This window comes from Caloenas nicobarica, chromosome 1 (assembly GCF_036013445.1).
Source record: "Caloenas nicobarica isolate bCalNic1 chromosome 1, bCalNic1.hap1, whole genome shotgun sequence".
In the NCBI taxonomy this organism is placed as follows: Eukaryota; Metazoa; Chordata; class Aves; order Columbiformes; family Columbidae; genus Caloenas; species Caloenas nicobarica.
In genome coordinates, this window is record NC_088245.1 from 97,027,265 (window position 1) to 97,053,659 (window position 26,395).

A 26,395-nucleotide genomic window follows, 5' to 3' on the forward strand; every position below is an offset into this window, starting at 1 on the left:
TATATATTTATTCTATTTAAATTCCTTCACTCTGAATTTTTCTTTTATTTTTTAAGAACAGTTCCCAAAGAAAGAGAGTACTTCTAAGTACAAGGACAGTATGACCAAAATCTGTACCTCTTCACAGAATCTATGCCTGACAGATTACTTCTGTAACATCGCTTACAGCTTGACACTAGTGCATCCTAGTTTCTCCTCCCTTCCATAAGAAGTCTTCAAGTCAGATTTGCTTCTTAAAAACCATTTGTGGTTCATCTCAAGTATAAATGAGAACTACTACAGGAAGCTGCACAGATTCTTTGAGATCTTTACTGTATGTGAATGGAGTGGCTCAAATAGCAGATGAACACACTAATGAAATGGGCTGTCATGGAGTACACGTCTATAAAATCATCACAGACATCAAATGCATTCTACGCTCTCTTATCATCACACAATATTCCACAAAACAGTGTGAATTCCAAGTGTGTCTAGAAGATTCTCTCCTCAAACACCGCAGAAAGCCTACGTGATTTCCAGTTTTATTACTTCCCCACACCCCATTTTGAACATACACACATTACCTTTGACAACTCCCACGCTTCGGTGAGTAACTGATCCCCATTTGTATTTGGGTGTGGTAACAGAGCTTTTCACACGCACTTTGTCACCTATCTTGATATGAGAGGCAGAACTCTGCGGTGGGAATCCTGGCAGTTGCAAGAATAAATGCACGGTGAGTGGGTTTTCACCCCCCCAAAAATAAATCTCCCTTAGTGTATCATTCAGTTTTTCATTAAAAAGCAGTTAGCAGTGAACTTACCTAAAAGTTCAACATGGATATATCTGACCCAGTAAGTACCACCCTTTTGTTGCCAATCACACTGTACGTTCAGGTCATGCAATCCATCTCGATCTAATTTAATAACTTTGCCTACATCTCCTTCACAAACCTCCTCATAGGTTCTGCAGCACCTAACCATCATCCCCACCTAGGGAAAAAGGAGAATTGGATGTCATAACTATGCAAAGACTTTTGTACCAGGAGGAGAATAGTTTCAATATAGCTTTTCGTCATCATGCTTACCTGAATATTCTCCCTCACATATACAGCATAGTCATCATTACTTAGGAAATCAGCTCGTTTCTTATAGGTCTGACTCTCTGTTACAACAGCACCGCTTGACTGGAAAAAAATCCAAAATAAACACGTAACAGTTACAAAATTTGTTTTCAAGTCAGATGAATAAAATCATTAGCAGAGAGTGAAGACAACCCAGCCAAAAAAAACCATATAATATCCAAATTGCATGCCAAAATGAGAAAACAAAAATCTGCAACAGGTCAACTGACTATAGGCTAACATTCATGATCTACTTCACTTTAAACTAAAGTTTAGTTTCCAAAATGACTTGCCAAGAAATGTAGCTGCAAATTTTCAAAATGTATGAAACAAGCTGCAAGTTGCTTTCATGAAATCTGCTTGCCAAAGAAAATCAAAACAAAGACGATTTGTAAGTAATCTACTTAGTCTTCAGATCACATATTCACATTCTACTGCCTAGGCTACTTGTCTGGAGAGGAAAACAACAAAAACACAGTGGTGAATGCTAATTTTCTGCCTAAAGTATACTATTAATTTTTCTGTTCTGTAATACAATGGGATTTTGAGTATTCCCTTAGAAAAACAGGCTGGTGAAAAAGATAAGATTGTAGCTATCAGAAATCATTCCTTTGAATACTTGATTAACTGAAAAAAAAATTAAGAGAATTATTGCATCCCAGCTGTAGTGAGAACTTTCAGAAAACTTTGTCTTGTTTAGAGCATTAATTTTTTTTTTCCCCATTTGAGGCCAATATATAGTGCAGTTTCTCACTGCAATATTGATAATGATATCAGAACTCGATGTCAAGTTAATTTCCTTCAAAATATAATGCATTTCTTTCAATTACAAAATCTCATATGTGCCAGAAAACTCAACATAACTCCTTAACAAATAAATAGAAATACAGATTTCATTTCATTTTATTGGCAAATCCTTACTGAAACAGCTCCTGGAAGCTAACAGAAGCTTAATATAAATTCACGTTAAAGCCATCACACTCAGTAGGCATTGTAAAGGTTATTTTATCACCAATAAGTGAAAATAGTTTTTATGATTTTCGTGATTTGCTTACTAATTCCTCAGTCACTCCTTGTAGCTAACATACTTTTGTTTTTCAAACCAATGGAAGGAAGGCAGGGGAAAAAAGTTTAAAAAAAAGAGTCCTTTACAAATATTACACTATAATATTGACTATTTTAGATGAAACCAAGACCAACTATCAGGGATACTTACAGCTATGACTAGTGAAACATCTACCTGTATTCTACTCTCCTCCTGTACTACTCATACATAAATATTTATAGATTATTCTTGAGTTCTTTCATGACATGCCTTAACAAGATACCGCAAACGTGGTCCTGGTTACAGTCTTGAAAGCTTGGGTGAGCAGAATGGCTTTATACTCTAACCAAGTTTGCAAAAGGAAAGAGTTACAAAATTTCAGCCAGCTAGCATGATGTAGGTTTTAGTAAGTTGATTCTTACCACAGGGCAAGCAGCTTCAGCTTCCTCCACTTCCTCCGCTATTTCCTCATCCGAATATTCATCAGAGAGAGTATCAGCATCAGAGAGATCCGTAATTTGAACATCAGGGTGATCCAACAACCAGCCAACCAAGGCTTCCACTCCTAATACAGAAAACAAACTTTGTCTCTACGGGATTCTCTGACATTCTTAAGATAGTATCCAAAAAGCAAATAACAATTGCATCCTTGGAAGTAGCATTTAATCTGCTCGCGACTTTCCTTCTTCTTCTAACATCATTAATTTAACTAAATGAAATACCTGGTAATCCAGAAGCACTTCCAGAGGACCCAGACAGAGATTTTAGAGCAAATTCTATGTTCTTCCTAGGAAATCCCATTTCCATAAGCTGAACTACAATGGGGAGGGGTGGAATTGGAGACTGTTTGCGCTTCTTCACTTTTGTGGGTCGGATATGTTGCACTGTGACGGGTGTTGTAGCTTCACTAGAGCTGCAGTCTTCAAACACTGGAGTTGAAGGATGTGTGGACTCTACAGCCAGATACTGGCACACTGCCAAAGCAGCAGCCTAAATGAGAACAAATAAATCAGCCCCAGTACAGCAAGCATATTTAGTATGTTTTGTGCATTTGTGTGCCTGAAATGAAAGGTTATTTGCCAAAAAAGGGTTCGGTGTCAGGTTTTTTTATTTAAACGTCTAGATTAACAAGTTTCAACTGGAACGTGAATTACAAACACTTATTTTATTAGGTTACTTATTAGTGGAAAACACAGACTTTACCTCAAGCTCTTGTTTATCAAATATTGCTTTCACGGGTGATGGCTGTGTAGCAGCTGTCAAAAGCTGCTGTAAAAGAATCATGGGAGGCTGAGGTCCTTCAGGAGACATATCTCCTATGTCGGGAGAGGCAACCGCTCCATCCTCTTGAAAAAAAAACATTATTTTAACCAAAATCATGTAATATAAGTCAATCAGGAGACTTATTCTGAGGCCTACTGGTTGATCAAATACATCATTTCTCACATATTTCTTCTCCACAGGAATCATGCATTTAAGACTAAATCATGTGTGCCACAATCTCCATACAAAAAAGTAAATGAGAAATTTGTAGGTAAACAACGATTTTACTAAAATACACCTAGAACATGTCTGGCAGAAACTGCTCAGAAGACAGTAAAACTGCACAAAGACCTTCTCAGTTCACCTTGTTATAGTAAGATTATTATACAGAGGTCCTTCCAGGATAAAACACTTTATAAAGACAACCAACAATCTCATTGATCCCCAAAACCATGGTGCATACTTTCTGGATTGAGTCATTTTCCTCTCTAATATCCCTCTTGGGAGGAGCTCCCTATAGGTATTCACTGCCCCTTCAAAAGACTATATCTTTTTTGAACCAACTGGCTCATGATTCTGAAACTTTTATATTTGATTTGGTATTCTCACTGGCATAAGTGTTCATGTTTCCTAGGTATTTACTGTGGCTATCTCAGGAAAGTATCCTCACTCTTCGTTTAATTCCAACAAAAGGAAGTTCCCATATTTGGAACAGTAAGAGAACAGTTAATAGTCCTCATGTACTTAATGCTGTTTGGGTTAAAAAAAAAAAGTTGAGTGTTTCGTTTTTTCCCCTTAAAAACTGATGGTAAAAGTAAAACCATGTCCTATTCTTGGGAAAAAAACCTGATGATTCTGTTGACTTAAAATTTGGCAACTGACAAAAAAAACCCAGAAATATACAAATAAACCAAATATATTAATATATTTAAAGACTATGTATGTGTGTGTGTACATACGTATATATTTTAAGACTTCATAAATGCCCAAAGACTTAATATAAACTATAAGGGCATCAATAGCTATCCTGAAAGCTGACAGATCTATTTTCTTTATCTTGAAACATAGAAGGAAAGTATTTAGAGAATGAATTCAAATTATTAAAACTAAAATTCCTTAAACTTCTTTTAAGATTATTCTTAAGACACTGAATCCCGGTACTTGTTTCGCTGGAAACTGCAAAACATTCAAAGTAAAAGGAACAGCCAACTGAGAACTCATAGTTTAAGTTCTAAAACAGAAAAAGAAACCACTGCAAAAAAACCCACAAGTTTTTTTCAAATTACTTACAAAGTTTACTAACTATAGAAGACTTACAAATTTAGCTAACTCCAATATTTCAAGCTTCAAACACTTGATCCACTTAGTCTTCAAACCTGAGTTAAAAAGTCAAAATGCTTTTAATATATAAAGATAAAACATTCCTGAATTTTAATTTTTAGTTGTCGGAAGGCAAATCTAATTTCTAGCCTCCAACTGCCACTAGCAAGAGTTATAGTCACATACTCTACCATCTGAACAAACAGTAGCATTTCGGAATACCTGAAGGATTTATTGTACACTCCTGAACAGCTGGCTGAGACAGGATCTGCCTTAGTGTATCCTGGTGAGAAAGTAGAGCTCGGCCTGCTTTCAGTATATACAGCTTTAATTGCTGGCATCGCAGCAGATCCAAATCCACTTGACCTATCAGAAATATTAAGCAGCAATTAATGATAGAAATATATTATGCTAAAGAAAGGCTATTATTCATACAACCTCAGCCCAAAACCAGTTCACATCTTATCTCACTGTGTGAAAGCTTCTGAAATACTGATGGTTTGAAGTAGCTCGAACAGCACCTGGATAAAAAGTCCACATACATTCTATGACCCACGATATTAAAAACACCGCCTTCCTAGTTTTCACACCCTAGGCAATCACATAGATGATATATAGCACAGTAAGTGCAGTTAACGTGTTACATGCATCCAATATTTTAAACTATTCAGTAAGAAAAGTCCAGACTCAAACCTTATTTACATTTTCTCGAAATAAAAATGGCATTCCACTTACAGCGCAGAGCAATTAATCTCCTAGCTAAACTTGTCTCATAAGTGCCTACTAGTCAGTGTTGACTAAGAAAAAATTGTAAAGTTCCAGAAAACCCCTTTTCTTATATACATATATCCAGCTATTTAAAAGTAAAACAAAACCAAATGACAACCACAAAACAAACACACACCACAAAAACCAAAACAAACCAACCAAGCAAAACAAATAAAACCCCAAAAACACACACACAAAAAACCCCCACAAACACACAACAACAACTGTACCTGAAAGACCCTGATTGGGAGACTTCATTCTTTGTTTTTCTACTTTACTTCCAGCTAGATTTACTAACTGAGCCCAAATGGATAGCATAGGTTCACTGAAAGGCAAGTTGTTCACATTGAAAGCCACAACTGGAAGCTAGACAGTGCAGGAAGAAAAAGAAAACAAAAAACATACGGATAAGCATTTTCCAAAATTTTACAAAATCATTCAAAAGTTTCAATGGTTACTAACTGAAGAAGAGTAAGAATAGCATTTGTCTTCTTGCTCCTGACCAGGAACAACTGGAGAGGATTTCTATTCCCTGCGTAGCTCCTAAGCCTGTATTTGTATCACACAGTTGCAGGTCTACTTGGTGAAAAAGCCAGAGTTGGAGCAAGGAAGAGCTGCAGTCCCTGAAACAGACCAGGCACTTTGACTGTGCTTTCACTAAATCCATATTAACCAACTTGAGATTAAGATTCAAATAAAAACACCCAAGCTTTTCTACATGAGTTAGCAAATCAAGTTAAACACAAATAAATAAGCTCCTCTCACGTAAGAGCTACAAATCACACTGCTGTGACTTGGGATTTTACGTCAAGTCAAAGGACTTCAGCTCAAATCCCTTCTCCTTTCACCTCCTCAACAAATGAGGATGGGCATTAGAGGCCCTATAGAGGTTTGTGTGAGCATCACTTTAGATTTGCATTCAGAGCATTGTATTTGTTAAATATCAGTGTTTTCATCCCATGAAGAACAAACATTTTCTTTGCATATCAGAGCATTTAAACATATCCTTCCCTGTCTTAAAGCCTCAATGAAATTAACTTACTGGTTTTAGCTGATTCAGAGGGCACACTCTACACGTTCGCATGTCATAGAACTGGACAGTGATTTTTCCTTTGGGGGTGATGCGTGTCACTGTGCCTTCTCCAAATTCATCGTGAACTACTTGTCCACCCAGTCTCAAGCGACTGTCTATGCCCCCAATCACCGCTAACACGGCCATGAGGCCTCCCACCTCTGGGTTCTCAGTGTCAGGAAAGTAGTCATCCAACATGGCCTAACAAAGAACAATAAAATTAACTGTAGGGAGAAAACATATACTTCTATCTGCATTGAAATACAAAGTTAATCACGCATACTTCAATTTAAAAATTACAACACATAAATACACATATATAAATACAAAAATGGTTTCAAAATTAGGCTTAATATTGTTTACAAGTATTTAATATTTATAATTGCAAAAGAAATATTGCTATAAAAATGAGCTTATTTTAAAACGTGGAAACTACCCCTTCTGACTGTTTTCCTGCAAAGATGTGGGTGATGGAGGTTAGCTGAGAGTTGATGTACTTGTTTATGAGTCCATTCCACTGGCTGAGCGAATGGAGCGTCCTCAGCAGTGCCACTATCTCTTCTGCTAATGTACTACTGTGAGTGGCAGTTAGAGATGCTTGGGGCCTGGCCTTTCTCCTCCTCAGAGTAGATTCTAGAAAGACAAAGCAATTGCACAACAGTTGACACTTTAACACATACATTTTCTATACCCGAAAATAAGACACTTGATGGGAAAATTCCTCTACCTCTGAGTAGTGGGATATCTGAAGAGCAAGTACTAAGCAGGCTGCCTAAAAATCCAAACAGTTTTTCCACAAGAAACTTCATATCTCTTGACCTTTCAGTTTTATCCCAAGATGGAAGTACTGCTTTCAATAAATGTACAGCAAGGATCTAAAGAGAGAACAAAACTTGCGTTATTCCATTTTAGGGCACCAAATATTAAAGAAATTCTCAAACATATAAAGTATAGAAGAAAGACATTTTAAAGGTCAGCGTTCCTTTGTAGTTCTTTCTAAAATGCTGATTTCTTTACAGCTGTGGAAATTACAGTGCTACTGATGTTCTGTTCAGCTTGCTAAGAAATATTCTTTAAAATGTTGTGCCAGTTCAAAGTCAGTAACAATTTTGTTGGCACATTATATTAGTGAATCCAATCTTTTCAATACTCAAGACATGAGACAAACACACTCTGGGAAACAGTGCAAATGACTAAAACACATCAGAAAAATAGGAATACAGAACGGGAAGGATTGTTCAAGATTCCAGCCTCAGAACTGAGTCCTAAGATGCATTTCAGAATGGATGTTTCCAAGTGTTCTGCAATGAAGGTAGGATAATTAAAAATCACAAGATACAAAGCTGAATGATATAAGAAGGCAAAAAGCAACCACGGTGACACCCAAAAGTAGTTACATGAAACTAAGGCCTCCAATAGAGTACAGGAGGAACAGGCCGGCAGCTCCACACTGAGACACTCAGCGCAGGACTGACGAGGAGCAGGGGAAGGCGCAAGTGCTGCCATATCAGAGAGCAGGTAGGGTGGCACATTCTGAACAGGAACATTTCAGGTTTTGAGCTTCCTCATCTTCCACCCAGAAAACCAATACAATAAAAACAACCAATAACGGTGAAAAGATCTCTCTTGTAAACCTCTGTCAATAACACGTCTTGCTAAAACTTCAAGGTCTCCTCTTTTTCTTGTTATTAATTTAGATGCCGGCACATGAGGAATGCGCATTTCTCTCCAGTATTCCCTGAACAACACAGATGACTTTAATGCACTAAGTCCCACATGATGACAGAAGTCTCATCATATTAAATATAAATTTGCTGGAAGATCACACAGGAATGCACAGGCCTTTACGATACAAGGCTTTAGTTAAAAACTGTTGATGTTTTATCAGGGAAAAGATTAAGATCTTTTTATCCCTGATCCTTAAAACTTGGAAGAGTTATTCGATAATAAGGTTGCTTTTCAATCTCATGAAAAAGGCACTATAAGATGCCGAGGAAAGCAATAAAAAAGGGAAAAGGAGAAATGGGACAAGAGAAACACAACACCAAAATAATATAAAGATGCAGCTTCTTAAGAGAGACTGTAATTAAAACAATAATAACAGTTCACTGTGGAAGGAGTGACAGTAGATAATACACGATTTGGTAACTTTAAAACAAAATTGCACATTTTTCCTAACTATCTTTTTGTTATTCTTTTCTTTATTCAACGTCTAGGAAATATTAAATGGGAGTTTCCAGAACATCTTTGTGCAACACTTTTGACCTCTCTGTACAAAACTTTCAGGTTTTCAACAGAACAAGGAAGTCTGTAGTGTCCTGAAGGGTGAAAAACTCACAGCTGTGTATTTAAAATAATGAATCCTAAATATAAGAAGGTGTTATCTTTTCTCCAACTAATTAAAGAATGATTTAAGAACATCTGGTTTTTAAAATACTTTTTTTTTTTCTTTTTAAGACAGCTAAAGTCTACTAAATTCATTGCCTATCAAAGTAATTTGGAAATACACACATTACCTGTCTCTGTAGTGAAGCAGCAGTGAAAGATTCATGCCCCTCAACAATTTTCATTAGCAAAGTTATCCACTGAGATGTACTAAGAGTGCTGCACATCTGAGGCATGAGTGCTATACTTCGAATGAATCCCAACGTGCACCAACTCCTATGCTGTTCCTTATAAACTAATTTATTTGGCAAGGAAGCTAAAAACAAAAAGATATATACATGTAACAGTTGACTTTTTCACCAGCTACATATTTCTCTATACACTACACAGGGCTTTTCTGGACAAATCATAACACTGAGCTACTCCACTGTCTTTACGTGAACTATTAACTTCAATTTTAGAGCCTGTAATTAATTTTATTAAATATGCCTTTAAAACAATTCTCACCCTTATCCTGTTTCCTCATTTCAAAGTAGTTACCAGCATTAGTTCTGAAATTACAAAGCAGCTATGGAAATGAATATGACATACCCAGTCAATACTGTTCTCCCCAAAAAGACTGCTAACAAATTCATTATCTAAGCTGACCATACACATCTTGATGCTCCTTATCTCATGCATTTCTCCCGCTTTTACTGCTTATGTTCTAAGAATGCTCAAGATCACTTATGTTGCTTTTGCTAACACTTCAGATTTTAAAAGCACTGAAAGTGCATTTTCTAGCCTTTGGCCTTAAAGGATTAGACACTAATACCAAAATATTTACAAAGTTACAAGACAACAAAGCACAAAACAGCAGCACACAGCTGAATCAGACTGTTTCTACATAACGTACCTGATTTATCTATTGTTCCACTCTCCACAAGCATACGGAGTAGGCCACACAACGTCCTAGTAGCATCACTTTGCATGACTTCAGCATGGATGCCAGCAGAGAGACACAGTGTCTGCAACAGGTTCACGGTACTTGTCAGCATCATGGAAGTGGGGTGGAGGTTCCTTTCAACTTGTTCTGCTTCTGAAGGGAGACACAAAAGCCAAAGGAATACATTAATACTGAGATAATCTAGTTCACAAAGAATTCTGAAACAAACATGATCCAAGAAATTTGTTGTAAATATTTTCTCTAAGATGATTTCACATGAAGAAAATTCCTTATTTCCAACTGCAAGAACAAAACATAAACCAGATATTTTGTGCAGATATTTTCAAGTTTTTCTCAGCAGTACACAAAAGAAATTCCAAATGCAGTGCAAAGAATAGGGAAGCAGTGTGACTAGATGTATAATTAGACCACTAAAAAAACCACATTTTAGAATGGCATTAACATATGTTAAAATGTACACCTCCTGGTATCTTTAACTAAAACTATTTCAGCTAGATAATACTGTTTTCTTTGGCCCATTTGCAACAAATGTGATACTGTCCTTTCTATCCTCCCTTCTCACAGTAAAGCTACCTTAAGAAAGATTCTGGTTAGAAATGTACACCTATTGAATTAATCTTCTTTGATGAAGCATTTTCTCCTGTGAAAGAAACTTTCTCATATTACAAGAGATCAATTTTGGAATTCAACTAAAAGCCTGCCTCCAGTTCTACCAAAAAAATTGGTTTGTTTTGGTTTTTTTTTTACCGGAATCATCCTCAGTGTCCGAATCCTCTGTTGTGGGCTGCGTTGCCGGCGGTGGCTCAGCTAGTTTGAGATCATATTTTCCCTCCTTCCCCATTCTGTAGGAATTTGTACTTCCGGTGTCCCACTGCACTCTGATCCAGCCATCTTCTCCCAACTCTCCAATCACACGACCCAAACCTGGAGGGGGTCCATCCTGACAGAAGAGAAGCTCAAGTTACACGATCAACAACACTAATTCATATCCAAAGTTCATAAAATGATAATGCATTTGCTCCTCTTTGCTGCTAACCTAATGGTTAGGTAGTAAACATTCAATAATATTTCAAAATTCTGCATAAAATTGGAAAGCATTTCACAATCTTCAAAAGAAATCACCCCAGTGAACTGCAGCACCCAAGTTTAGATCTATTTTACTATGTAGTACATAAGTGCTGTAAGTGCCAACTAGTTGGAAGTGTATAATATTGTAGCAAATAAGTGATCCAATTTCCCGTTAAATCGTGAGTCAGAACAGTCTCACTAAAAAAGAATTTTCATCCCCCATAATGAAGACAAACAAATAATTGATGTATTTTATGTTAATTCTCCAAGTCTTTGAAATGTAAAATGACCTTCAAAGTTTGAGCATAAAATTCACAGACAGTCCACTGAACAGAGATTTTAACACACCCAAATCTGTACGAAAGAAGTTGTACCTGATCACCCCATTTCCAGTCTACCCCTCTCACCACTCTGGTACCAATTTTCATCATGGCTGCCAGCTCTGGTCCAGAAACAGGGAGCTGAACAGGCGTTGTTTCCTTTCTTGACTCTTCTAGGACTGTGGCAGAAGCTCCACAAGAAGAGGCAATCATATCTTCTTCAATGTTGTCAGAACTAGGTCCTGAAGAGGTAAAAACACGAAAAAAATTAAAACCAGCTATAAGTTTTTCTACGTACCTTTGTCACACTCAAAACTTTAAGGCACACATCTTTTGCAACATAAAAGCAATAACAAATAGGACAGCTGACTTAACAGGTGATAGAGTCAGATGAGCTTTTAGGAAACTAGGATAAAATGGTTTTCAATGCACAGGGCTTTAAATACTTAGTTTTGAACAAAAATAAGTGAAAAATAATAGGGACATTATAATGATGAGTCCAGTGGCTAAATGGTTTTACTAAAAGAATGCTTTTGGAAAAACTTCTTATGAGCACTCTGGTTAAGTACAAGTTACGAGAACAAACATTTGCTGTTATCTAAGAAAAACAAGAAAGAAAAAGCAGGAGAACGTGAATCACAGCAAAAAACATCACAGAGCTTCTTATAACAGAACAAAGGAAGACTACAGCTTAAAAATGCAGACTGGGAAGAGTTTTAATACGTAGAACATGTGAAACTGAATGAGTATGGAGTTGGCAGCTCAATGTTTTCATTTAAAATTTTCCATTTTTAATTTATTTGTAATGTTTCCACCAAAACTACACTATCACTCCTGAATTCTAGCGAAGGATAGCCTAAGCAAAGGCTTAGGAGAAAAATTATTAAAGAATAAAGGCTACAGTCAACTTCTTTCTCACTCATGCTTGAAGACATGGGTTTTGTATTGAGGGTAAAGGTGAATAGCATTAAGTACCATCTTTAAGCAGCGAAGTCATTCTATATTTTGGGTACAACAACAATTAAAACACACAGGAGATTTACAAAACATGTGCTTTCTTCCAAACAAGAAAGCAGAAGATCCCATACCTATCAGCCGCAGTGCTGTTTGCGTCAATGCCAGCATGCCAGAGTTCAGGAGGAGGCTCAAGGTATTGGCACCGTGCTGCAGTGTCAACATGTTGAGCATGACCAACAGAAAGCGTGCTTGTGGAATAGTCCCCAGGCTTGGTCCTGCTGGATTCTCATTAGTAATTGTTTGAAGTGGAACAGGCTGCACACCTAATCCACAAGTAATAAAAATAACAAAGTCAGTTCACACTGGCGAGCTGCAATAAAATAGGTTCTAGATTTGTTCAATGGTTTAAAATATTTTTTATTCCCTGCTAGGCTTTAAGAACTTACATGCTCAAGTCCCCAGAAACTTTTTAATGGGAAATGTTACTAAAGAGTAATCAATGACCTGTTGCTAGGACATCAGCAAGATTCTCTTAAACACCAAAAAGTGAGGTTAGGGAGGATCACGATGAGAGGGTAAAATGATACATGGATGGACAGAAAGTCAAAGTATTTCTCAGCACAAACCAAGGGAATTGATTTTAGGATCCCAATTACTGAGAACTTTAAAAAATGCAATAATTTAAAACAGTTTTGTCCCGAGCCAACAGCAACAAAATGAGGTTCACCTAGTTCTTTAAATTTTGCATTAGCATCTAGCAAGATGTTCCGGACATTCTGAATAGCCCATGCATACAACTTTCCAAAAGTTACTTCTAGCAGCATTCTGTTAAACGGTGGGATCAGATCAACATCCTTCAAGCAGTCGGTAAGAGGTTCCCTTCATAAAAAAACAACAACACAAATAAGTATTTCTTTCTTACCGAAGAACTATGGAAGCAAAAACAACAAAAAGTTTTACCCTATATTGGCTCCTTCTGGAATAAGCCTCTGCCACCCACAGAACATTGCGTACTGGACAGACGGGAGCAAAAAATTTTTTGCTGCTAATTTCAGAATAGTATCTATGCCCTCCAGACGAACTTCTGCTCTTTCCAACTGCAAAAGAGAAAAAAAAAAATTGTCATACCTATGTAAACTTCTAATACACGCCAGCCCATTTTATTCCATTTTACCTGTTTTAATAAACATTTTCTCATTTTTTCTACATCCACTGGCTCTTCTTTAAGTGCAAATTCAACAATGGTATTGAGGAGGGCAGACTGTGGATACAAGCCTTGGACATTTTGCTTCAGCCATTTGTATTTGTGGACACCTGTAACTGTACTCAAAAGTGGTTGCCACTTATCCTACAAAACAGGAAGGCAGTATGTTAAAACATATTTTAAATTACTGAAAATATATTCTTTCATGTAAAAACATGTCCAAATTTAAAATACTAAGAGGGAACAAAAAAGGAAGCTTCTTCAAAGCCAGGAAAGAGCTTGGTATTATTCGTAATTCATTACCTTATTTAAAATTACTACATAAAATTTCAAATGTATTAATATTCAAAAAATACGTAGTAACTCATCACAACCTTTTATTTTGAAATGAAGCTTTATCTGAACACTTCTAAGATTACCAATAATCTAAAAATTAAAGAAGGTACCTTTACATATTCTAAATATGCAGTACACAAGCTTATTTTTAAAAATTATTCCATTATTCTTATTATTAAGAATTATTCACCAAAACAATGCACCATACTCCATTATATATCTCAAACACCATTACCAGACTATTACATGTCAAGTTACAGCAATCCTGCTTTAGCTAATATTTTTTCCTCTTGTTATTCTTATTCACAAGGTTGATTCCAAATCTAATATCCTACCTTGGGCGATTTGATCGGTATGGGCCTTTTATCTATAGGCACAGGACTGTGAGGTACTACACAGGATTCTTCTAAATCACCCTCTTCGTTTCCAATTTTGGGTTCTTCCACATCAGCAGATTCAGATTTTTTTGGCACTAGAAAGAAAAAAAATCATTATTTCATGTAATCTGATAACATTTTACAGTGTCACACTTTTAAGTTTTCATGATAACCTAAGCACACAGAACTCTTAAGATCTGCCTGTAATAAAATGGAAATGTACTTTTGGTGAACTCTATGTCCAATTATTATCAAATTAGCTCTAGTAGAATCTCAATATGCTTTTATCTTTAAAGACCAATCTCAAAAGCACTTTGAGGTTTGTCCATCACATTATTTCCAGTTAAACAGTTCTTTGACTACACTGCTTAATAAAACATATGTTTTTAGTAAGATGCCACTTCTAGTTAAACTTTATTAAAACTAGTTCAGAAGGACTGATATTGATGGATCATTTTTAATACGCTGGAAGACAAAGCAGCACATCTCACCTGAACTTGACCTTCTTGTCTGCCTGTTCTTGCTGTAGGAACTGACATGTAACCATTCATTTAGAAAACCTTGTGAAAATGCAGCAGAAGGCAAATGGCTTTGATGCTTTAGCTAATGAGAGTCTCAACTACAGAGCAACAGACCTCGAAATGAGATTGATTTTCATTGTTTCAAAGAAAATAAAATATTAATGCTGCCTTACCTCTTTTTTTCCTTTTTTCTCTAATTATTTTCTGAGCTACCCTCCTCCATCGGGGCAAGGAACTCATAAGTTTAAATTTAGACATTATAGAGAGATCATTGCAAACTGCAGGACGTAATTCATTGAATAAGAATCTCAAACGTTCAATGACAGGAGCACAAACTTCCTTGTAAGAACGTCCTTGCTCTTGATGAGTCTAGAAAAGGCATTGAAAGATGAGGTTACTCTTTAATATATAATAAAATGAACAATATATAACTTCTTAATTAAAACTTCAAATGAAAAATAATCTGAACTTCAGCAAGTAAGAAAGAGCCTTACCTTAATCAGTGAGCATTTTGCTTGGTAGACAACACGACACACATCCACAACAGACTTTGGTAAGGTTTTGTGCTTTACTTGGTCAACTCCAAGGGCACCAGGATGAACAAGAGACAGTGCTACATGACCTAAATGGGAAAAGACAAACTCTGAATACGCATTTCCAAAATCATCCATAGCAGAGTTAAAACTGGTCCAAAACATATTCTTGGTCAGCTACACCACAAGCCTACCTACCCAAATCTTCATGTTTCAGAAGACAGCACAATAACAAACGTCCCACTTCTTCCACAGGATGCTCAGGAGGGAATGTGATTGGTGTTGTTAAGTGACACTGTTTACAGTATCTCTCTATTTGACACAAGAAGTCCTACAAAAACACACAACAGCCTCTATTCAACTTTGGGTTTAAATGTAATGAAAAGACCCAAAATACTGCAGCCAGCATTTAAATAATACTGAATAACCTCTACAATCTGAACTAACATTCGGAAGTGAGATACACGATGCAGTATGTGCTATTTAATACACAACGATTACGAACCAACACCACAAAGAATGCCCCGTATCATTCCTCTTGTATGAAAAGCAACAGGGTTCATGGAACAAAGCTACTACTGCTTTTATCTCTTCCTGAAATAGCCAGGTCACCTCACACAATTTTTAATTGTCTTCTCCTGACTCGTCATTACTGCTATCCTATCATCCCAAGGACTTCTTTGGGTTTTTTTGGTGTTTGTTTGTTTGGGGTTTTTTTGTTTGGTTTTTGGGTTTTCTGATTGGTTGGTCGGTTGGGGGTTTTGTTGTTGTTTTTTGTTTGGTTGGTTGTTTGAGGTTTTTTTTTTTGTTTGGGGGTGGGGTTTTTTTGGTGGGGGGGCTGTTTTGGGGGGGTTTGTTTTGATAAAGCAGCTGAACTCAAAGGGTTATAATATCTGAAGGTATTACAGAAGCCAGCGATCAACATAAATCTTAGGGGTTTTCATAATATCCATAATTCCAACTGGGTGAAACCTGAAACTCAAGGCACAAATGGGCTTTAAGACAGAGGCATCCATGCACCTACCCAAAAAAATACATTTACGCTTTAACAGAGAAAACTCCATCTTAGTTCAACCAGAAGTGAACACGGCCTGTCAATACTAGTAAAACTTGACAGGGAAAGTAATGCATTTTTTATTTTTCTGGTTAGCACACATTTAAATTTTTTAGTTCACCCGCTCAAAAATTCAAAAGAAAAAACTGTATGTGAAATACACAAAGTTTATCCATTAGTAGGACTCAACCACTCCTTTCACAAAAAGTAATTCTGAAATAACTTTTTCAATTGTTTTGTTGTAACTTTCGGAGAATTTCAATGAACAAAACTGTTTCAGGCTGCCACTGTCACCCTTCAGCAACAATTTTTGTGAACATAACTACTGAGGGCTTACCTTCACAGTGTGATCCTGAATATTATTATCTGCAATAGCTTGGAGAAAAGGTTGTGAATGGTCACTCAAAGTTAATCGATGTGTATATAGTTTTGATTTATTTGGGGTAGTATTACCAGGTGAACTGCAATGATCTTCATCTTTTTCCTCATTGTAACTGTAATGAATCTGACTAGTTTGCAAGCCTCCAGAAAAGATAGACGACTTCAACCATTCTAAAAGGAAGAAAATGCAAATGTATATTCCAATGAAAGACTAAGCTATCAAGACTCAAACAATTCCCTCAAATAAAATACATACACAGCTTCAAACAAGGTTTAGCAGCTCTTCCATTTGCTGAAACTTTTTCACAGGAAAAAAATAGCATTTTGCAAATAAGAAGCAGTAAAGTAACATGGTAATCATCATCTGTTTAGAGATAAGAGGGCCTTAGCCATTTTTATGTGATTAATACTGAATTATACTCTATTCACCAAATTACGACACCCAACAAGACAGAATCCAACAGCAGATGTTTCAGGCATTCTTAACTGAACACAAATGAGTGAGATAACTGGGCTATGCATAGTTTCCTTTCTCTTTCAATATTCTATCTTGTATATTACAAAATTCTGGATACTTAACTGTTCAAAGTTATCTAATCCCCATTTAAATCTTGCTAAATTATTGGACCTTGTTGAATGCAGTAATTAATGTTAAGAATAATGAACTTCTTCAGAAGACAGCAAAACTAAGGAGGTGCAAGATTTCCAAGATAATTTATTCCACCTGTGTCTTTTTCTTGCATACTTCAAGAAGTATTTATCCCTTAATTAAATTCAAAATGAAGTTCTGCTTACTGGCACATTCAACTTCCAGAGGAGAGAGTGGTGTGCTCATTGCCAGGTAGGAAGCATGGAGTCCAAGGAGAAGACCCAAATTCCTTTCTGTATCTATTAGAGGTGATGACAAAGTACTGATATCTGGTGTTGTAATCACTTCCTGGTCAGGCTAGTTAAAAGAAATAGGAATTGAAAGCTAGAACTGAGCTCCAACAAGAATTTTGAAAGCAAAGCAATACTTTACTTTAGAAAGCGTATATCCGTTAATACATGACATTTTTACCTCCATATACTGGCCCACACAGAAGGCATGCATTGACTCTCGTGTGTCTTCAAACTGCAAAGCAGCTTCCAAAGCAACAACTGGGTCCTCACCTGCAAACTGAGCTAATGAAAGAATGAGGTGATCAGTATAATATCTAAAACCTTGCTTATGCCATCTAGTTTTGAAACAGAATTAATCTGTATCTGTAGTTCAGATTAATTTAATTCAGATGCTGACTCTCACCAAGTATGCTATTGCCAGTTAAAGACTGGGTTTGGAAGTCCTTTATATCATACACCTTCCCATCAATCACTGTCCAAAATCCTCCATCCTTGTTGTGGTTCTCTAGATCCGCTTTACGTATAAGTGTCACCTCTTCATTATTTCTGCAACTCTGGCCAGTAAAAAATGAACCTACAGGTAATAAAACAGAACACTGAATTTAACAACAGAAAACCAGAAAGTTAAGTTTTTTCTGAACATTCTTTTAATAGTTGCCTAAGCAAATTCTTCACTTCTACTCAAAGGTCACTTGTCTTTCGATATGCTCAAAAGTCAAAATGGCTATTTATATGCTCCTGTCCACATATTACACAACTAAACTGGCTGTATGCTGTATTCTTTTATGCAATAATCTCCAATGTCACACTGTCAAAGACCTAGCATTGCCCAACTACACAGCTGTTTTGTTTGGAGGTGCAGCAGAACCACCAATGTTCTGGCAAATCACTGCTCTAGTCAGTTCTCCCTCAAAATTACTTTGGTCTTATTACATGTGTGCCTGCAAGGCATTGGTTGTATATTTAATTTCAGTCTAAATCATTTTTTTTTAATAAAAGAAGCAAGGTTACATACAACTTGTGACTCTTCCAATTTACGTATCAGTGACCTGTTTCAAACTAAAGGTATTTTCATCCAGGCAAGAAAGATCAAAGTAATGTTCGCACACATGAGCCTTCATCTCAGTTTGCTCTATTAGACCAGTAACTCAATTTTCACATGGTTTTTCTCTCACCCCAAGACACTACTGTCTAGCAGTGTGACCTTTAGCCAAACATGTTTCATTCCTCCCTCCACCAGTAAAATGCTCACAGTCAGAAATGCAAATTTTCTGTTTCCTTTCACCCCAGACACAGCCCACAAAGTTCCCTGGAAAAAGAAAACTTCCTTATTTCAAAGCTTTTGCATCATTCTCCCTTTATGTTACGGATAGAATTTAGTAACAAAGCACGTAGATGTACTACTCATGTTTTCACTGCAACTTTTCACACTCAAAATGCAAAATGATGTGAACTACTTCTTGAAAAAGCTGCATCTCTAATCTGCTTAACCCTACCTCTACACATAACTTCCAAAGAATTTACTGACAGAAGTAAATACTGCCATATAACCACCATATGAACTGGTTTATAAAAAATTGTACTATAAAGTAGAACTCCCTTCCTGAAAGTAGTTCGTGAATAGTCAACTATTTTTGTATAGCTACTTTATGAAAACATAAATAAAAAAATAGTCCAGATGCTACTAGTACATACCCATTATTCCTGGCCATGCTAAATCCTCATTGTCATCCCTTTCCTTTCCGGGAGCTAAATGATTAAATCTGTCTAGATGTTCTAACAAGCCAGCCAACAGAGGGATGGCACCAGCTTCCTGCATTAACCCAGCATTTTTACTGAGGAGTAGCACTATAGAAACCACCAATTCTGGAAGAAGAATGCCTGAAACACAGAAAACACAGAAGACATTCAGATTTAATTCAAGACCTACGTTTATAGCATCACAGAAGTAAATCACAAAACAACGCATTCTGCCTTCTATTACCACTTTAGTACAAAGCTCTTGCTTTTGCCATCAAATTTGCCCTCCTCCTTTCCTATCAATTGGAAGATTAAATTGACTCTTTTTTAGTTATTTAGAACTTTCAAGAACATCTACAACATAACTCTATAATTTCCTGGAAGGGGTGGAAAGGAGGGCAAAGCAAAACCTACCTGTTAAATCTCCATCCACAACACGAGATACTTCTGCAAAATGCCTGTGACTAGTAGAAGCAATGCTGGTTGCCACAGGAAGGATATCACCAATGTGCGTGCACAGCAGAGCAGTGTATTTCTTCAGTAACGAGCCAACGCCTAAGAGGTCTGGACCTGCATAAAAAGCAGGAAGAGAACAGAAAACCATCACATAGCCATATTTAAGAAACAGATCTCAAAAGCTGCCAACATCTGAAATGCAGCCACTCAGTACTAGCACTGAATTAAGAAGCCCTATCTTTTTAAAAGTTTATTAAAAAAAAATGTGTTATCTAGATCCTGTTGCCTTCCAAAAAGAAATTTTCCTTTACAGAAAACAATTTAAAGAAAACAGTTTCAAACACTTTTCAGACAGACTCTGCAATTAAGCTGATAAATGAGACAAGAGGATAAATTAAAATAAGAAACTGCTGTCCTGTAAAAAAGGTATTACAGAAATACTTGTGGGAGGTGGGGCTTATTTTTTTTTACAATAACTTACTGTATGTATTAGGGACCTGCCCAACACAATCTCCTGGGTAAAGTTTACTAACAAGAAGACGTTGAAAACGGAGCAACAGGTCTAGAGAAGCAGATCTCTCTTTGTTATAATGTTCTTGGTCCATGCAGGAAGAAATGCGACGAGCAACATCTTTTAGTTTGGCTATTGTCTGCGAAGCGATGTTCCTAATTGATATAAAAGTATTATAAAGTACTTAAAGGGGGCTGATAATAAAGATAGTACACAGAAATAGAGCTAAGCTTTTGCCAAAATTCACACAAATATATAGGAAACCTATGCAAAGTTCCTTCATAGGATGTTCCCTTGTTTGCACCATAGTACCCAAAAAGTCAATGTTTTTTTATTATAGAGGCATTTTGTTTAACAGGATTCATAAAATACATCAGTTTATTTCTCATCATCACTCACTACAACAAAAATAGCCTGACAATTTTAACTGAAAGGCTGCAATGAAAGTCATGACACTGTAGTACAAAAGAGTCTCAGTACTGATTAAATTACATGGTTACTATCGCAAGTAAGTGAAAAAGCACAATAATTTTTTTCTTCGTAATCTCGTAATTACTTCCTGCTACACATGCTACATATTAAATACTGCTGTAGCTGCCAAAGCAGCTTTGTTCTCAGCACCCTATCAATCACACATTCACAATTCTCAGTGTCAAAAATTTAAAGTTCAGGTTTCTCCTCCACTTACAGCCCCAGCTACAGTCTCCTTGAGGTAAAATATTCAGTTCTGAATAAACAGGGCAAAACATTCAGTTATAAATAAACTTATGCTGATTCTCATACTTTGTAAGCACAGGCTTCTGAATAGTTGTCCTATAGCTGTTAAACAGACTTTCATAGTACAAGAAGCAGTATCAAAATAAAAACAACCAAAACCATCAAAACCTTGCTTTTAACAAGGCGATAAGTCTTTCTAAAATCAAGTTATTAAATATAGAATTTTGCTCCTTAGCAAACATAAAATAGCGAAAGTATAAACAAGGTAGGAGAACGTTCAATATTTTGAATTCTGAGGAGTTAAAATGCTACCAGGAGACTACTTATTTGCTAATCAAAATTAGTCATCCTTTAGCTGACTAGTTCATAAAACACCTAAACAGATCTTCTGTACAAAAAAAAAAAAAAAAAAAAAAAAAAAAAAAAAGACGAATTCAAAGCAATTACCTTAGTAACTGCTGAATTAGCTGAACTAATGGTAAACTTTGTTTTCCTGCAGATTCATAGATTCCAGTATTAATAAGGTCTTTGTCCAATGGAGTCCTGCTCCTATGAAGGGTTGATGCATTTGCTTCTTGTTCATCAATTTCTTTTTCTTTCTGTGCTTCTTTTTTTGCTTCAATATCCTAAAAAGTAAATCAAGTTAAAGAACATACACAAACTGCCACTGGGATTAGGAAACATTCTACTAACAAGTATTGATGATAACAAGATCAAGTTATTTTTACCTATGTCAGAAATGAAACAATTCCTCCCAGACAAATGTGTCTTGTATATTCAATAACAACCACATAAGTACATTTTTTTAAACAATTATAATATAAAAAGCAGGGGAGGATGAAAGTAAACAGGAGTAGAACAACTCTAAATTCAATTTCCATTCCTGTAAACCAAGTTAAAAATTGATCTCTGTTCTATGTATGTTTAAACATGCCAGTATCTGATGCACAGTTCACAACCAAAGACATGTTTATTCTGTATTTTAAAAGTAACAAATCCAGGCCACTAAAGAAGAACTTGCGTTAGATTTGCCACTGAGCAATACTCATAGAGAACTCCACTCAGGTTTTAGACAATGGAAATTAACCTGCGCAGTGCTGCCACCTTTCAGCATCTATCTGAACTTGGCTCAGGCATCTCTGACCTCTGCTATAATGTAAATGTGCCCTGGGAGACCTGGTTAAGAAACAAGAGGTCCTGAATGTCTTTAAAGACAACAGAAAATGCTAATGCTAGATTGTGCATTAAAGTAAAACTTAATACATGCATTTCCTCTGCATCATAAACCTCTCCACTTACCAACATCGGAGGAGAACCAAGAAGATGATGTACTATGAAGAATTAAATAAACAAAGAGGCAAGGAAAAAGCACATTTTTGTTTTCACAGACATAATTTAAGGCAGTCTGTGCAGAGGTTGTGCCATCTCCAAGAGGCTAATAGAGAAAATAGTATATACGGGATGTTTCTTTCACCCTTTGTCGAACTAGTCACCATCTGCTGAACATTCAAAACAGTCTGAAACTGAACCTATGGAAACCTGAGATGCTGCAAAGAATTCATTCCTCTTGAATTCCTAAGTAATATGGCTGAAATTTCTGCTGGAGAGATATGGGTGACATCAAAGGAGTGAAGAACTCAAGAATCCCACAGAACGGTACAAAGCACTTTGTATGGTCCTATTACACAAATTTACGGAAAAGTTTGTTACCATTGTTAAAATCATCGCACTGGGCAACAAAAAGAAATGCTCTGCTAAAAAGGAGAATATGATTCCTTCTTCCCTACAAACACTGGCTCAAGTTTCAGGTCTTCAGAAAACACTTGATACATCTTGTTATTCTGTTTATAACATACAAAACTACAAAGCTTCTGAAACATACCTGAATTTCTGCAGTAATCGCAGCATTTAGTGCAGACTCTAAGCCTCCATCAGCCATCAAGCTGCCCACCAAGAGGTCAATCATAAATCTACGGCCTGGACTTACACTCATTTCATTTCCTGAAACTAAGAATGGAAGAAGCTGTTAGTGAACAAGAAATGTAAGCACAAAACAAAGAGCTTTAGATCTCAGGACCAACCTGCACTGGGTAAGAGCGCCGAGAGAGCCCTGGCCCGTTCTTCTGCCGTCGGCAGCAACACAGACCAGCCGCTCTGCAGCACCGCCTGGGCGGCCGACTGCACCGTGTTCAGAACACCAGCGTTGCTTGCTAACATCACCACTGTCTGCTTCAGGCTGTTGAGCAGGATACTGCCCAAACCTAAGCTGAGGCATTCCGGATCCACCTGATGACTAATGGCAGCATGAAGCTGAAAAAAGAAAGGCGGGGAAAAAAAAGGCAAATTTGAATTAAGAAGAGATGTCAGCTTGGGGGAAAAAAAAAAAATAATAAAAAGTCCATCCTGGCGCAACGAAGTTCACTGATCGAGATACAAAGGGAAAAGCAAGCTTGCCCAATCACATACTTTATTTAAATTAATAGCCAAAGATTATGAACTATATTTACCTATATCCCCTAAATCTCTGAACCATAAATAACCTAAAGAATAACCTAAACTGATTCTACTTCGCTACAGCATGCTAGGAAAAGCAGCATATCTTCAATGAATGTCAGATACCTTCTAAAGAGGACATTCACTCTTAAAAACGCTATTTAGAATTCTTAGAAATGTTCAAAATCTCTGAGTGTATGGACTTACTCCGTGAGTATATAAGGCTTAATCCATCTACGTTTATTCCAATAGTTCATTTTTAACGAGATGCAAAAGCTGTCCAGAAGAAAAAAACCAACCACTAGCTGCCAAATTGCAAAGAGTGGAAAGTAATATTGTACTTACCTCATTTTTTAAATCAATAAAAATGTTTTAAAGCACATTAAGTCCACTATTTTCATCCGAGCAATTTACTGAAACATTTAGTTCAATGACTGCTCAATGTGTGAGGAACTGAAGGTACCTGAAGCCTTAGAAGGTTTAATGTTGCCACAGCCATACACTCCTTTTCCTGAGGAGGGGGCCAGTCAGAGGATCCATCCATTCCCTCTGTCACTTGCCTCAGTAAAAGGTCTAGCTGCTCAAACGTCATGGGGCACACATCCACCACAAAAGGCACCCGCAAGCCTATTGACCATTCGGAACATGATGACCAAGCAAAACTCTATAAATGGAAACAATATAAAGAGTCCAACAGTTATCTCCCAAATACAAGATTACACTGACTAGAGATAGAAGTGTAAAGCTAACATCTGCTTTCCAACAGTAATAGAAAATGCAGAAATAATATCAAGAACATCGATTGAAGAGAACCCTCCACTTGCATCCTTGTAAACATACATAAAACCCTACCAATCCTGGAAAATAACTCTCTTATCACATTTTCCAAGGCGCTGTTACGCTAGACCAGATACCTCACTATCTTTGCTGCAGGAAACATTCTGTTTGACAACTCTTCTTGACAATTGCTGTTCCAGATACAAGCAAAACTGACAAATAGCTGCTTCTCAGAATATCCAACAGAGGGCGGCTAGTCATCCTGTTTTGGCAGAGGAATTCCACAAGATTTTTTTTTTTTTCCCCAAGCTTTCATTTATTCAGAATAAGAAATAAGAACAAGAGTAATCACACAAGCAGAGAAAAAAATGGACTGGGATTTGTGTATAGAACTAGTCTCAGTGAGAGACAAACACAAATCGCAATTAACAATTCAAAAATAAAACTTACCTGAGCAGGCCCACAAGCAATTCCAACAATATGCTTTGTGTCTAATCCTGGGAGAGCTGCAGGCTCTGGTTTGGTGACACGCAAAGTATCAAAATGTTGACACTGATCATTGCTTCCCCAGCTATGCACTTCACTATCTTCAGTCAGTGCTAAACAATGGGTAGATCCAGCTGCTACATCAATCACTTTTTTTCCTGATAGGAAAGTCAGATATTGAAAATGTAACTTAAAGATTACAAACAGTAACAGAAAAATATCAGAGGTAAGGAAAACTGTGCTAATTACAACCATACTTAACTATGAACCAATTATGGATGTCAAGAGTCTCACCTTTGCCTTAGTAGTGAATTGGAAGAGTACAGCAAAAGAAAAACCAAGGAAAGATTTAAAGATTCTTAAGAGACAGCTTAAGTACAAAAGTCTGCAAGTTCAAAAAAAAAAAAAAAAAAAATCTTCTTTTGTATACCTTCTACTTAGATACTTTCTCAGGACAGGTTTATTGAAAGATTTGCCCATCTATTAAGAGAGACTGTAAAGTTATATTGTAGTCATTAGTTCAGAAGTTACTTTCAATTAGATCATCCATCATATATGAACGACAACTTTAGATAAAACAGAGCAATAAAAGATGTTTCTTCCTCATCTTCCCCTACAAAACCTCAGGTTTCTCACAAATGCAAGAAACAACCTTCACTCTCTTACAAACTCATCAAAAGTACCGGCAGAAACACAACTTGAACAACATTACTTGTTGCCTGTGACTTTTATTTATTCCATTCACATGCCTTAATCTAAGCATATATATATATAAAATATACATTTATTTGCATGACAAAGTAAAAATATGTATTTTAAATAAGCATTTTTGTGAATCAAGCAGTGAGAACAAAGAGAACACAAGACTGGTAGCATTTAAAGTGGTCATAACAAAGCGGCTCTAAGTTTGCTAGAATTCTAAAGGTAAAAATGCAGAAGTGATGGGAAACATGCACGATTACCTTTTTCAATGCGACAAGCATAAAATATGACAGAGTACATGGTACCATAATTCTTAAAGTTGAGATCATTAGTGTCTGGTAAAAAGACTTCAACAACAGCAAAAAAGAACTCTGGAACATTTCCAGCTCTGATAATTACCTTTCAAGCCTTCCAGCAGTTTGGGATATCGAACATGCTCTTCTGTTCCATGCCCAAGTCTCTGATTGTCACCTTTTCCCCAGGTGTAGACCTGGCCATCTTTGGTTAAAGCAATAGAAAACTGGCTCCCGCAGCGCACTTTCACAATGTCCAGATCTTGAAGTTTTTCTATCAGCTTGGGAGTCTTGCAACCATCACTGCCTCCTCTTCCCAGTTTTCCATAATCTCCATCACCCCAAGACCACACTTGGCCTTTAAATCAAGGGATATAAAACAAAAAATATTGCATTGCTTTTTCATGTAATTAAGTTGACTGTTTTGACAAGCAAGTTCTTAAAAAATCTGAGATTCTATAATAAGCACAATTTTCAAATTGCAATTTAAGAATAGCAGTTATGAATTAATTTCTAATTGTTCATGAAATTAAGGAAGAAAAATACTTGAAAAGTTTTCATGTTGATAAAACTAAACATAAAAAGGGTAACATAACATGCACTGAAAATTCAGTGTATAGAAAGTCCTTCTTAAAAACATATGAAGTACAGAATTTACTGCAAATCAAGCCTGTAGTATGATCTTC

General features: G+C 36.5%; 1 protein-coding gene across 6 annotated transcripts in view; it reads right to left on the reverse strand.

Moving 5' to 3' along the window:
* HERC2 (HECT and RLD domain containing E3 ubiquitin protein ligase 2) overlaps positions 1-26,395 on the reverse strand; it is a 117,957-nt gene that overhangs the window by 49,141 nt on the left and 42,421 nt on the right. For all 6 annotated transcript variants that reach the window (XM_065646229.1, XM_065646238.1, XM_065646221.1 and 3 more), the window contains 36 exons: positions 25,816-26,067; positions 24,679-24,872; positions 23,915-24,115; positions 23,040-23,268; positions 22,841-22,965; positions 21,406-21,584; positions 20,212-20,396; positions 19,689-19,844; positions 19,230-19,415; positions 17,938-18,108; positions 17,713-17,816; positions 17,448-17,598; positions 16,609-16,823; positions 15,416-15,548; positions 15,179-15,306; positions 14,858-15,053; positions 14,122-14,258; positions 13,421-13,594; positions 13,207-13,343; positions 12,974-13,125; positions 12,378-12,569; positions 11,344-11,531; positions 10,649-10,841; positions 9,851-10,033; positions 9,087-9,271; positions 7,298-7,445; positions 7,007-7,203; positions 6,541-6,771; positions 5,729-5,864; positions 4,953-5,096; positions 3,351-3,493; positions 2,870-3,137; positions 2,570-2,712; positions 1,067-1,165; positions 803-971; positions 564-689 (listed from right to left, as the gene is read on the reverse strand). In XM_065646229.1, coding sequence (XP_065502301.1) covers positions 564-689; positions 803-971; positions 1,067-1,165; positions 2,570-2,712; positions 2,870-3,137; positions 3,351-3,493; positions 4,953-5,096; positions 5,729-5,864; positions 6,541-6,771; positions 7,007-7,203; positions 7,298-7,445; positions 9,087-9,271; positions 9,851-10,033; positions 10,649-10,841; positions 11,344-11,531; positions 12,378-12,569; positions 12,974-13,125; positions 13,207-13,343; positions 13,421-13,594; positions 14,122-14,258; positions 14,858-15,053; positions 15,179-15,306; positions 15,416-15,548; positions 16,609-16,823; positions 17,448-17,598; positions 17,713-17,816; positions 17,938-18,108; positions 19,230-19,415; positions 19,689-19,844; positions 20,212-20,396; positions 21,406-21,584; positions 22,841-22,965; positions 23,040-23,268; positions 23,915-24,115; positions 24,679-24,872; positions 25,816-26,067 — 6,150 coding nt within the window. The remainder of the gene's footprint in view (positions 1-563; positions 690-802; positions 972-1,066; positions 1,166-2,569; positions 2,713-2,869; positions 3,138-3,350; positions 3,494-4,952; positions 5,097-5,728; positions 5,865-6,540; positions 6,772-7,006; positions 7,204-7,297; positions 7,446-9,086; positions 9,272-9,850; positions 10,034-10,648; positions 10,842-11,343; positions 11,532-12,377; positions 12,570-12,973; positions 13,126-13,206; positions 13,344-13,420; positions 13,595-14,121; positions 14,259-14,857; positions 15,054-15,178; positions 15,307-15,415; positions 15,549-16,608; positions 16,824-17,447; positions 17,599-17,712; positions 17,817-17,937; positions 18,109-19,229; positions 19,416-19,688; positions 19,845-20,211; positions 20,397-21,405; positions 21,585-22,840; positions 22,966-23,039; positions 23,269-23,914; positions 24,116-24,678; positions 24,873-25,815; positions 26,068-26,395) is intronic.